Source organism: Spea bombifrons, chromosome 1, assembly GCF_027358695.1.
Source record: "Spea bombifrons isolate aSpeBom1 chromosome 1, aSpeBom1.2.pri, whole genome shotgun sequence".
Classification (NCBI taxonomy): Eukaryota; Metazoa; Chordata; class Amphibia; order Anura; family Pelobatidae; genus Spea; species Spea bombifrons.
The window spans coordinates 11,999,429-12,011,756 of NC_071087.1; the positions used below are offsets into that span (position 1 = coordinate 11,999,429).

General features: G+C 40.9%; 1 protein-coding gene across 1 annotated transcript in view; it reads left to right on the forward strand.

The window, feature by feature from the left end:
- Positions 1-224: 224 nt before the first annotated feature.
- The window catches only part of GRK4 (G protein-coupled receptor kinase 4), a 67,379-nt gene continuing 55,275 nt past the window's right edge, over positions 225-12,328 (forward strand). Inside the window, exon 1 of the mRNA XM_053458212.1 lies at positions 225-503. Within this exon, the coding sequence (XP_053314187.1) occupies positions 452-503 (52 nt within the window). The 5' untranslated portion in view covers positions 225-451. The remainder of the gene's footprint in view (positions 504-12,328) is intronic.

The window sequence follows — 12,328 nt, forward strand, 5'->3', positions numbered from 1 at the left end:
CAGCTACCAGTTATATGGCCCGTAAATAAGATGGCACTTTAGATTAGATGGCGCGCACCGATAAACGCAGTTCCCCTTTTTTTGGTTTCCCTCCAGCCTGCAAGAGGTAAGAGGCTGCAGGATCACACAGCGCAGGCCCCGCCTACTTCAGGGAGGGACCAGGGCTCAGACCACGCCTCGCCATTGGTCAGCCCTGAGAGCAAAACAGGAAGGAAGGAGCCCGAGAGCAGGGAGACAGAGGCAGGCGAGGGAGACGTACGTACCGAGTGTGCACCCCGTCCAGGAGCGGCTCAGCCTTCATTGCATGCAATGGGGGAGAGATGAGGCTGCGCACACACAGCGTATACATGCAAGAGGACAGCAGGGGTGTTCACGCCTTGGAGGGGGGCTGTTAGGATCCGCCGGTCTGCACTGAGACATGTATTGGTTTGGACTGCACTGATTCCTCATCATGGAGATAGAAAACATTGTGGCCAATACGGTGCTGCTGAAAGCCAGAGAAGGTAAGGCAGTGTGGGCGGGTAGAGCCGGGGGGGTGCAGCAGGGGCTGCATGGCTGATTCAGGCATGCACGGTATGTACAGGGGCTGCCTGTATGTGCTGCTCTCTATTGCATGGAAGCAGATCTCCTCAGCACCAATAATATTGCCACAAGCAAGTGGGGTCTAAACACAGGCAGGGGGGTAGAATGCCAGCTCCTGCAGAACTTCTTGGGGGGGGGGGTAATCAGTACATTTTTATTGCAACTTTTAAAGGCAAATCACTGGCATTCTGCATGCCCTGTAAATGCATAGTGGCTATATTGCATGTTCTTGGTGGTGTTACCTGTACACATTGAACAGTAGCCCAGCGAAGAAGGTTGTCCCAGAGATCTCAGTTTAACAATTTATCAGCATGTGGCGCACCTGCCCGTCCTGCCGATGAAGATATCTAGATGCTTTCATTCTGATGCATGCATGTGCTACTGAGATACTGTTGGATAAGGGGAGCAGACTCCCAGCAGAAGTGGTAGAGACTAATACGGTGAGGGAATTTAAACATGTGGAATAGGCATGAAGCTGTCCTGGATATAAGACGAGAACAGCGACTGATTAAGTCTTTAAAGCAGGCTAAATGGACAGACTAGGTGGCCGAATGGATCTAATCTGTGTTTGTGTTACACGCATGTACCCTATAGCGCAACCTCCGTAGCACACGCTTCTTCCACTCATCGTTATAATGTCATGAGCCGTGTTTACTGCTGTTTTGATTCGTTGGTCCTTTTTGTACCTGTGTTTCACATAAGTCACAGGTGTTCTCGTCTCTACGTGTGAAGAAGGTTTGTTGGTTTATTCGATATGGGAGCGTTTCAGTAACGCAAAAAAAATACCAGCAAACTTTTTTTTTTTTTCTTCTTCCCTGCAGCTTCACGTAAATCGGATGACGCGGCTAATGTAACATAATGCACTTTCCTCCATCGCATTTCCATAATGGCTTCGTAGTAAGCCTGTCTTCATCATGCGCGGTTTAACGTTTCTTTGCACTTTGTAGGGACGTCTGCACCAGAAAGCAGATGGAACCCACTCAAAATACCGACAATATCCATTTTTCCCTGTTTAATTAAAAAAAAAGTGCGATTTGGAGAATGGAGGGGTTAGTGGAGAATGTTACTATTTTTGTTTTCACTGTACATACTACATCGAGCCAATAAGCTGTGTGCCGCGCTACTGAATCTGCTGGCACTATACGAATAAATGTAATTTAATGTGTTTGTTAATTCTCCTTGGAAAGGGTTAATCTTAGCCTCCCGAACCTTTTTATCTTTTTGATAGCTGACAGCTTGTTTGGTTAGGTTTACTCCAGCCAAGAGAAGGATGTCGCCTTGTATTGTGTTTTGACATTACGGACAATAATGCTTTTGTTTTTTTTTTTATTTATTTATTTTTATTTTTTTTTTACTTTTTCTTCTGGTATTTGGGCTACCTCGCCTTCCTTGGTTTAGTTTTTATTTAAAAAAAAAAAATAATAATAATCATAATAAATAAAATGAATATTGAATCTACTTTTTAACTAAATTGATACAAAATGTGTAAGTTTTGCTCTAGTAGCAGACATTGGTGCAATAAACGGTTCAGTTATAAAAACATCTACTGTAAGAAAGTTATAAAATGTAGCTTTTCTAATGAGATTGAAATGTTGAGTGATTGATTTATATTTTTTCTTGGTAGTGATGAGAGTTGCAGGGGGCTGTCTGCCGGTGCCTTTATGTTTAAGGGATTATGGCATCAGACTGCTGTCTTGTACGGCCATGCGTTCCGTGTTCTGCCGTAGGTTGTCTCTGTAGTGTATAGTGAGCGAGGTTTGGAAAGCCTGCTCTCCGTGGGGCCGTGCGACTCGTTCTGGAGGCACATGAGTACTTATGCATATTCCTGAGAACATTGCTAACTTTAGATACGACTTTCTATATTTAAACCGCCTATCTGGATTTCTTCTCCATTATCCGGCTTGTATTGTACGTTCCAGTAATGTCCATGGGCGCCCTTAACAAGAGGCATAAGTGCACATTCTCTGCCGGCCTTAACTCTTAATGCGGTCTTATCAGTTGTGACTCGAACTCGGGCTCATGTTGGGCTGGCAGGTTTTTTGGACTGTATGTGGTACCGTAATGGTCAATCACATAGGGGTTTATTCACTAAAGGGACATCTGGCGCTCCATTATTTATTTATTATAAGGGGTCAAGAGGCACCAGTGGGAAAGGACTACAGAACTGTAGCAATAGGTTGTATGTGGTAAAGAACTGTGTGAATTGGTGCTGTGGCTGATCCCTCTTTGTTTATCTTTGAATTGGGTGCCCCTGAGTTATCTCATGTTCTAAAATCAATAAAAACAGATTTTTGAAGAAGAAAAAACGAAGGGCCAACAACAGCATATTTTCCCAGCAAAAATACCTACTCTTCTGACCAGGTATAATTCAATGTGTAAGGTTTTTGGGAAACATCGCTGGTTTAACGATGCATTACACTGGGCAGCTGAGATGTTCCTGCAGCATCTCTTAATGTACGGTGAAGTTGAAAGCACAACTCTCCCTTTAGTGAATAAACCCCAGAATGTCACTGTGTGGTAACACCTAACCTAAACCAATTACTGTATATTTGTTGGGTGGAAGAGTTGTGGGAACCTCTGTGCTCGACTTGTGAAAAGGCGGTCACAGTTCTTCATCACTTCACTGATAATAGAACTATTTCCTTCTTTTTAGAAGGAGAACTTAATCTTGTATGAAATAATTTGGTACATTTCAGCCTTTATGCAATATAACCTATATGCACTATACACATTACCCCCCTTTTCATGGGAATATTATTCAAAAGCTCTGTGGGGGGGGGTTCTTGACTCCCATGAAACCCAGGAGTCAAATGTCCCATGCCTGCCCCCGTGTAATGTTAATCTGTTCGCTTTGTAGACCCCTATGTGGTTGTGTAGCCGGCAGGAATAATGGATATTGATTTTCAAAGGCTGGATGTCCTTCCAGTATGATATAAAAAGCATAACGAAGTTTATTGATTGTCCAATTATTACCTTTTCAAGTACCATTTTCCGATCGCTGGTAAATAACTATGAAATGAATATGTTCCTCTTTCCCAGACAGAGTTTGTCTACTTGCTGTATGCTAATGGAGTTATTGATCTGCAGCAAAGTGTTTCAACCTCCCGGCGCGATTCTTAGCCGCGTCATCGAAGTTTTGGTTGGGTTTCTCTCTCTTTTTGGTGGGGGGTAAAGGTTCCCCCTGCACACATTTGATGGATGTTAAACCGTATGTGTAATCGGACATGTCTGCATTGCCCGACTTTACTGACTGAGGGTCATGGGAGTTGAAATCCAACAATAAGCGTAAAGCATGATCGGCATACAACTTGTTGTTGATCATTCAGCGCCTGCTTCACAGTTGTCTCAGTTTTTTTTCCCCTCGCCATCGCCTGTCCCGAGACCTGCCGTTTCTCCATCTGTGTGTTTTGTGTTGCTTGTTTCTCCTTAATCCTCCTTAGAAGTGCTGACCTGTTCAGGTTACGCCTTACAAAGCTTAGTATAGTAAAAACAATGAAGTGTTGGCTCCCCAAAACAAATACACGGTGTTTACTTGGTACTGATGGATTCTCACGATACCGAATCTGGAGTTAAACCTCAATTATACTTTTTATTTTCAAACGCAATTTTTGCTTATTCTGTTATTGCTTTTCTATTATTTCTTCCCCCTCCCTCTGTATATATTGGTCGTTATACGTTACCCCCATGTCTTTAGAGAGGCTGGAGACGGCTGGCCAGGGACCTGGTTATAGAACTTGTCTGACTTGCTTTTTCCGATAATCTGTAGGGGGTGCTCTGGGTTCCATTTTTGTTTTAAAGCAGAACTGCTGAAATCTCCCCAAAACGTTTTCATGTAGGTGTTCTGCCCAATAGCTATAAGTTTATTTATGGGCCTAATTCTTATATAGTATAGATTATATATAAACTCAAAGCAGTCAATCATGGGCAGAAAAGCATTCCTGTTGAAATCAATGGAACCGCTTTCAGGGAGGCCGGTCTCTTGAAGCAGAATATTGCGTGTATGCATTTGTGAAGAGAACCCTACATTTTCAGTCCTAATGGCTGCTCTGTCCTTTTTTACACAGGTGTAATGTTCCTAAACCCACATGCGGTTGGTGCTGCTGGGGGTAATTTCTATAGTGTTTAAATATATATTAAGTGTTTCTCTCTGTGTAGATGAGGCACATAAGATGTTTGAATGAAAACTGTCTTTCCCCATTCAATATACATAACATGGTGTAAAGTTTTAATATTTACCTTTACCAAAGGCTTAATTCATGAAATCATCGCTGCCGGGGATATCAGTTGGCCGACCCTGGTCTGTTTTTGCACTAAACAAGATAACCTGGCTATCTCCTACCCAAGAGTGCTAGGAGTGTACATCCCAGCGTTTATTAATGATCCAGTCCTCATGTGAGGTGTAACGTGTTAACCGTGATAAGCCGCGGCCCGTCGGATGACGTTGAATCTTTGGTGTGATGTGGCAGGCAGGCCGCTGGAATCCGCTGGAAGTTTACAGGTAGAAGGATCGCTGTTATCGGGGTGTGAAACGCTGGAGAGTTGTCTTGATAAGAAGGGAGTGTAACTGTGTGTGTTGAGTACACATTGCAGCGAAGCAGCCGCTTCTGAGCTTCTTCCCTGTTGGTGAAATCAATCCTTGGTTCTGTTTAAAAGTAAGGTTTTTGCAGTTTAATGTAACGGTGCGTAAAAATCATAGAAACTTTCATACCGATTAGTATGCCTTTTCACCAGCTACTCAGAAAAGTGAGGGGCCCTTATGGAAACCATGTAACGCGTAGCTGTTGTGGGCATTGTCTGCCAAACTATATAAAACAAATGACTTGCCTTTGGGAGAAGCTGCAGCAGAATGCCTCCTCAATAGTCTGATTCTATAGTTTCACTTTACTGATTGGCTGCTTGAGTAACCAATATATGCCAGCAATGCTCTCCCCATACAAATCAATGGGAGCATTTTATGCTCATTAGAAGGGGGGCATCTCATTTGACCCCCCTGGAATGTATACCGAGCCAGTGCTGGAGCTGGTTAGCAATAAGCATGTGATGTGGCAGGAGACATGTTTGGCTGTACACGGCTGATAGTTGGGGATCAGGGAAAGGGGCAAATGCATGTCGGACAGTATCCCTTCATGAATTTTCAAGGGGCCACTTGCGTGCCAATGGCATATGCATTGCTGACTGTGCTGTCCCTTTAAAACGGGAGAAGCAGAAGTGAAGAACGCAAAGAAAAATCCTGATGCAAGACCAAAAATATATTATCGCATATCTTTCAGGTTTCTATTTTCCATGGAAACTTTTACATCTATGTTTGAAAATGTAGCAACTGCGTCTCGCGTCTACGTATCTGCCTAGCCATAGTTTCCATCTTTTTAAAAAATAAAAAATAAATGACTGCAGAGTAAAAATAGCCCCGTTTTCTGCCGTTCGCTTTTATGTGCACCGCTACTATATATCATTAATAAATAAAGGCTCCAAATGGAAGAAAGCGGAAGCTTGCGCAAGCCTGGCTTCAGATCTTCCAAGATCTTTTGATTTTTTTAATGGAGGTGTAGATGGTTCTTCTCTGCCGTCAAATTTTATGGTCAGCATAAAAACATAAAGAGGTGTTTGGGTTTTTTTTCCCCCTTCGGTTTATTTGGAATTTTGCGACTATTATAAGAGAGCTTAGATGGTCAGCGCACCCTGTCGGTGATGTCGCTACTCCAGAACCATGTGCTAAACTATTTTATTTTAATCATCATCCAATATTTTACTGATTTGGGTTGTATTTGGCACGAACGTTGGCAAAAATACATGGATATCTGGAACTGGTGGGCCCGCTTTAAATCTAACTTAATCGGATTGTTTCGGTCCATGTCGCTTATTCCCGTTACTTGCAAGCAAGAAACAAAAAAGATACTTTGTCTTACTCTGTACTGACACCTTGTAGCCTACGGTATTTTACAAATAATATGGGGTTATTGATACATGATGTAATAATTGATCAGCTTCACCCCTTTCCATGGGGTCTACTTTAGGGGAAATTGTAAGTCTTATTCTCGGAATTTAGACTTGTGAAGGGCGATGTATTCTGGGGAGGGATAGTAATTTAGGCTTAAGGGGAGGGGGGAAATAAATTCTAGCCTTTGGCAACAATTAGCTGTAAAACCATGAAATAACATCTACCTAAGGGGGGGTGACCTACAGGAGCGAGCTGGTGCTGTATAAATTGTATGACATGTAACACAGAAGGATTGTCTGCGTAATGCTTACACTCGTCCCACCCGTTCTAGATTGACGTCGACAGATTTATTGTTGCCTTAGGACACGTTGTTAGTGCATGGCTTGGTGCCAAGCAAAATGCATCAGAGTTCTCCTTGACTGCTAAATCTGTGAAGTACCGCTGGCTAAGCTATGTCCACAATGCCCCCCTTGTGTCCCCTTGTTTAAAATATTAGCTTCAGACTCTGGCCCCTGAAGCCCTTGTTGCTTCTGGTCAAATGCATTTTCTTTTTTTTTTTATTCAGCTCATTATATTAGAACTATATAATCTGTATAACTTATGTTACTTGTGATATGGAGGACTCTGCCGCTGCTCATGAAATATTTCTGTGGTTCGGGCATGTCTTTGTGGGAATCTTCTTCCATGCCTAAGGGTATGTGTGATGAGTACTTGCGGCCCTATCAGCCCCTCCATCTTTTATCTTTCTCCATTTAAAGTAAAAATAAACAATAAAAAAAAATGAGATGAGATGAACTTTGAGTTTTATTGACGTCACTTAGTGAAAAGGCCTGAGGAAGACGATCTAATATTTTGGAGCGTGTGCTCCTGCATCCTGGATACCAAGGAAGAGCTTATTTATTGCTATAGTGATCTGCTGAAAAGTGAAATCCGTAAGTGTCTTACGCTCTCGGCCTCGTCCAGGACAATAGAGTGTGTTCTTTGTGTTTATGTACAGTGCTGCGAGAACGCATGGAACTCTGCCAGAGAGAAAGGGGTTATTAGTTCAAATAATGGTATAAACATTGCCTCCAATTTGTTTTTTAATTTTAAAGATTTTTGGGGTGGGGGTTTGGAAAGCAACTGGCAAATGGTTCAGTTAACTTAGAAGAATGGACTCCATTATAGAAACTGCAGGTTACTTAATATTTTATTAATAGTGTGTGTGTATATATATATATATATATATATATATATATATATATATATATATTTATTTGTATGTAACGCAATATTACAAATATCAGTACTGTTGAATATCCAAACTCTTTCCTGGAATAATTCCTAAATTATACATGAAAATGTCATTAGTTCAATGGTCCCAGAAAAAAAAAAAAGCCACTGGCAGGTAGTTGTCATAAAAATGAAAGCTTCTGAACATATTACAAAATAAAACTATTTTTTGTGCTGCATAGCTTGCCAATAGGCTTCACCATCGCTTCAGGCCATACTGGCCCTCTGGACGTTAAAGGCATTGATCTACCCTGGTAAGGTAGAAATCCCTGTTTTTGTCACCCTCTGGCTTAATGTTTGGATCGTGCGCATCGAAGCCACGTGGAATTCAGAATACGCTGCGAGATACCATTGGCTTCCGTCTGCTGTGGATCCAGAAGGTGATTCCAGGACACAATGCCGCTCCTCTGCTGAGCTGGTGTCCTTCCTAGAACTTCCTACTTAACAAATGTCACTCGCATAGAAAGATGGGGAGATAAGAAAAAGCACCTGTGACAAAAGCTCGCCATTTCCGCAAAAGCACATATTTAAAAGGATTCGTGCCAAAAACGACAGCCTAACCCAAAAAAACGCTAATTATAAAGGGGAAAAATTGTCTGCAAAAGCTGAAATAATGTTTGTGTTTGGCGGTTGCGTTTTAGTGGTGAAATTCCATGTCTTCTCCTGGTGTTATACATGAGGTTCTGAAGTTCTGGTACACCTTCACGGTCGTGTAAAATGTCACTTTTCACCGTAGAAGAGCGTTGATGTAGGAAATATCGCCTTTGACGTCTTGCCATTGGAAGCAGAGAGATTTGTCACGCGGTAAAGTATCCAACATTTAATTTGTAGGTTAGACCGTTACTTTGAATGCTGCGAGTAAACTTTAATTTTTTTAAACTTTTTCTTGTATTCTCTGATGGTAAAGCGTGGCGACGATTCCCTTGAGAGATGTCTGTCTGTGGTCACCTAGATAGACTCTTTGACTAATGAAGTTCGTTCCTCCTATAGACTTTCATTAGTGTTGCCATAAAGAATCGACTTAGTGTGGTGTTAGAGGTGGTCACGTGACTGACCTCCAGGTGCCCTCCAGGGCTGCTGATAAAGGAGGTTTATGGGGGGGGGCAAAATTAGATGAATCCAGGTTTCAATGCAACATATATCACTGTATACAGCTCTGGGGGAGGGGTTATATTGCTGTATACAGCTCTGGGGAGGGGTTATATTGCTGTATACAGCTCTGGGGGTTATGCTGGAGAAGAATATTTATCATATGAAACGATGTTTCCTGATGTAAAGACTCGTCTTGTCTCCAGGACAGCTTTATGTCGAGAGTGAGCTGGAATAGGAGGGGGGTAATTGCCGCTCCAAAATTCTTCAGGTTAGTGTGTGTGTGTACGTACATATGTGGTGGGGGGGGCAAGGGGCTAATGGGACCACTTGACTTCACCCCCCCAGGTATAAGGTGCCAGCCCTCCCCTGAATGTCTATTCCATGCGTGCTTAAATCCCCTTACTGTGTGCTGAGAGGCTGTTCCCCTTATCTACCACTCTCTCAGTAAAATTAAAACTTGTTTACATTACATCCAATCCTCTGATCCGCAAGTTTAGGCAATGGCCTCATGCCATTACAAAAAGGAACAAATAACAGTATTTTGCGTGTGATTTTTACAGACCAAGTTCTACATCACATTTAATAAAAATGTAAAAAAACAAACCAATGGGCGATATGTAGATTAAAAATGTTTATTTTACTTAAAAACCACTGTTAATCTGGGCAAGTTTCAGAGTTACATTTTGGAGGAAACACCAGTTAGTGGAATTTCGGGCACCTCCCAGTCTGTGTAATGTTTCTGGGATTTCCTTCCAAAATACTTTTAATGCAATTAACCAAAATTAGACATGAAAATAAATCAGATTAAAAAAAAAAATAAATAAATTAAATCCTCTATTCCAAACATATATAAAAAAAAAAATAAACATGAAAGCTTTTAACAATACTAGTTGCACAAATGTATCAAGTTTTATATATTAAATTATACAATTTGCAACTTAATTAGAGGAGCCTAAATATGTTTTTATATTGCTCTTGAAAGTTTGAGGGGGCAAAAAGCAGTGTGTAGTTTAGAAGTTGCAAGCTGCTTTCTCTGGTCGACCGGCACCGTCGGCTTCCAGTCATTTGGTTAGCGACAGTTACTTCTAGCTCTAGATGGCTGTCCTTTGCCGCCTCTCACACTTTTAATATACAGAGTGACTTTTACCATTCTTATACTGTGAATGTTGTGTTTAGATCCTGATGGTGTGTTTTGGGCCATAGCTAGAAACCACAGGGCCCCTGTGTACACATTCACATCTATACTAACATACAAACACTTACATATTCACGCTCCAACATACCAATGCTTTCACATATAGATCCACGTTAACAAACCTGTATATACACATTCATGCTCACATTTACTTTTATACACACACACACACACACACACACACACACCTCAGCAGGTTGGGGAGCACCCCATTCTTGTAAATAAAAGCAGTATTAAAAGTCTTGTTTCCAGGGCATTTCTATGAATTACTTAATCATATATAGTTTTTGTCTCCTTAGTAACTTTATTTGCTGGGAACACTTACTTGTTGTGGTACAAAAGCAGACACTGATAGATTTCCATTAAAATGGAAAACATTTCATAATTGGTAATTATACTTCATAAAGAAATGACAGATCTGCTAAAGTTTATTTGCGTAACGCAATACATAGGACGGCTAATGCTTCAGAACAGGGCTTTCCCTGCTGCAGTACACAGGAGAATCATAGTGATGGAAGCCAAAAGTGTGTGTGTGTAACACATCTTCTGCAAGTAGTTGAGAGATGGGGAAAGCGGCCAAATGCATATGGTGGACTCTGCTGATCCCCCTCCATGCATCTTCAAGAGTGTTACGAGGGACACTTAAAGTGCATATAATATCACTTCTTTTGTATAGACAAAGATGACTATTCTTCACCCAGGTCACTTTTATATTATAGGTCAATTTTTACAGACATTGTTAGATTTGGCAACTGGGGGTCCTTTATGACATTGAGATACCAGGTGTATCTTATGCTTGGGTTTTGGTGCTCGCAACGTTCCGTGACTGACATATGAACTTGCTTTGCACATATGGTTCCTGTAAACCATAAAAAATATTGTGGTTTCATCGCATTATATGCTGTTTGCAACAGAAAAAAAACCCATCTGTCAGGTAAAAGGGGTTAAAGCGTTTATGGTTTCCTTCCGAACATTTTAGTGATGGTTTCACTAGATAACATTTCCTGACTGACGTTCCATGTACTCTTAAAAATCCATTTAGCAAGGTACATAAAACCTAATCCTGCTCAATACCTTTTACAGCAGAAACCCATGAAAGACCGTGATCTCCTGTGATGTCAACCGTTGCTTATGGTTATATTTTATATATATATTTTTAATAATTTTTCCTTCAGTTTGTGGTTTACTCACATCCTCCTCTTCCATACATGATATGACTGCAACGTTCTTGTAAAGAAGAAACCGAAGTTTAGATAAAGGCAGGATATTTTTCGGTGTTCCCTCTCTAGTTCTCTGCAAATCCCTTTTTGATCGTATTCCCCAAGCCTTTTCTTCCAAATTCCTGCGTTTAGGAAACGACTGCATTTGTCCGTCGGCGGTGACCATTAGTTCTGGAGTCTCTTAATCTTTGATGCCGTGGCCCAGCACCCGAGGGCTGTCTCCTGATTAATCTGTTTGTTAGCGCTACGTGATCTGCTGGAGCCCTGTGCATAGCATAGAATGTAAAACATGTATAATGTTATATAATCAATATATAAAGATGAGTTAGCAAAGCATTGACGCAATAAACTGGACAGTGCAATCAGGAATACTTTGACTTGATATATATATATATATATATATATATATATATATATATATATATATGTATGTATATATAATTTTATATTTAGAGCAAAGAGGGCATTGAAGCATTTGGCAAATCCATTTTTTTCTAATTATAAAAAATTATAAAAGCCTTGTATATTATTTGAGTGTTTTTTAATAAGCCGGTATACTCTTGCTGACGGCTCGCGTCTATGCCTATTCTATCAAAGTTCTTCTGTATTGTAGAGTTTCCAGCAGAAAACACAGCTAATCCATCCCCAATAAAACAGCCTTTTTTTTGTTTTTAAATATATAATAATCCCTTTAAAACTTGGATTATGAGCCATAAATTTTGTATTGCCCGTATTGGTAATCTGTTAAAGTGCATTTCTGATCTCTTTAATAAGGAGCACGGCAGACCCTTCTGGGAAGAAGCCGGTTCATAAAACCAGAGTGCTCTTGGTTAAAGATTTATTAATAACCTTTGCGCTGGGGGATTTCCTGCTGGTTAATGGAATGACGTAGCTGATGGATAACTGAACGGGCAATACTGCTTTCCATGCCCCCCCCCCTTATTGTTTGTGCCTTGATTTGTTCAGCGGAAAGGTACATCATTTTTATTTGATTTAATAAGTTTGCAGTTTTTGTGTTTGAACATAATC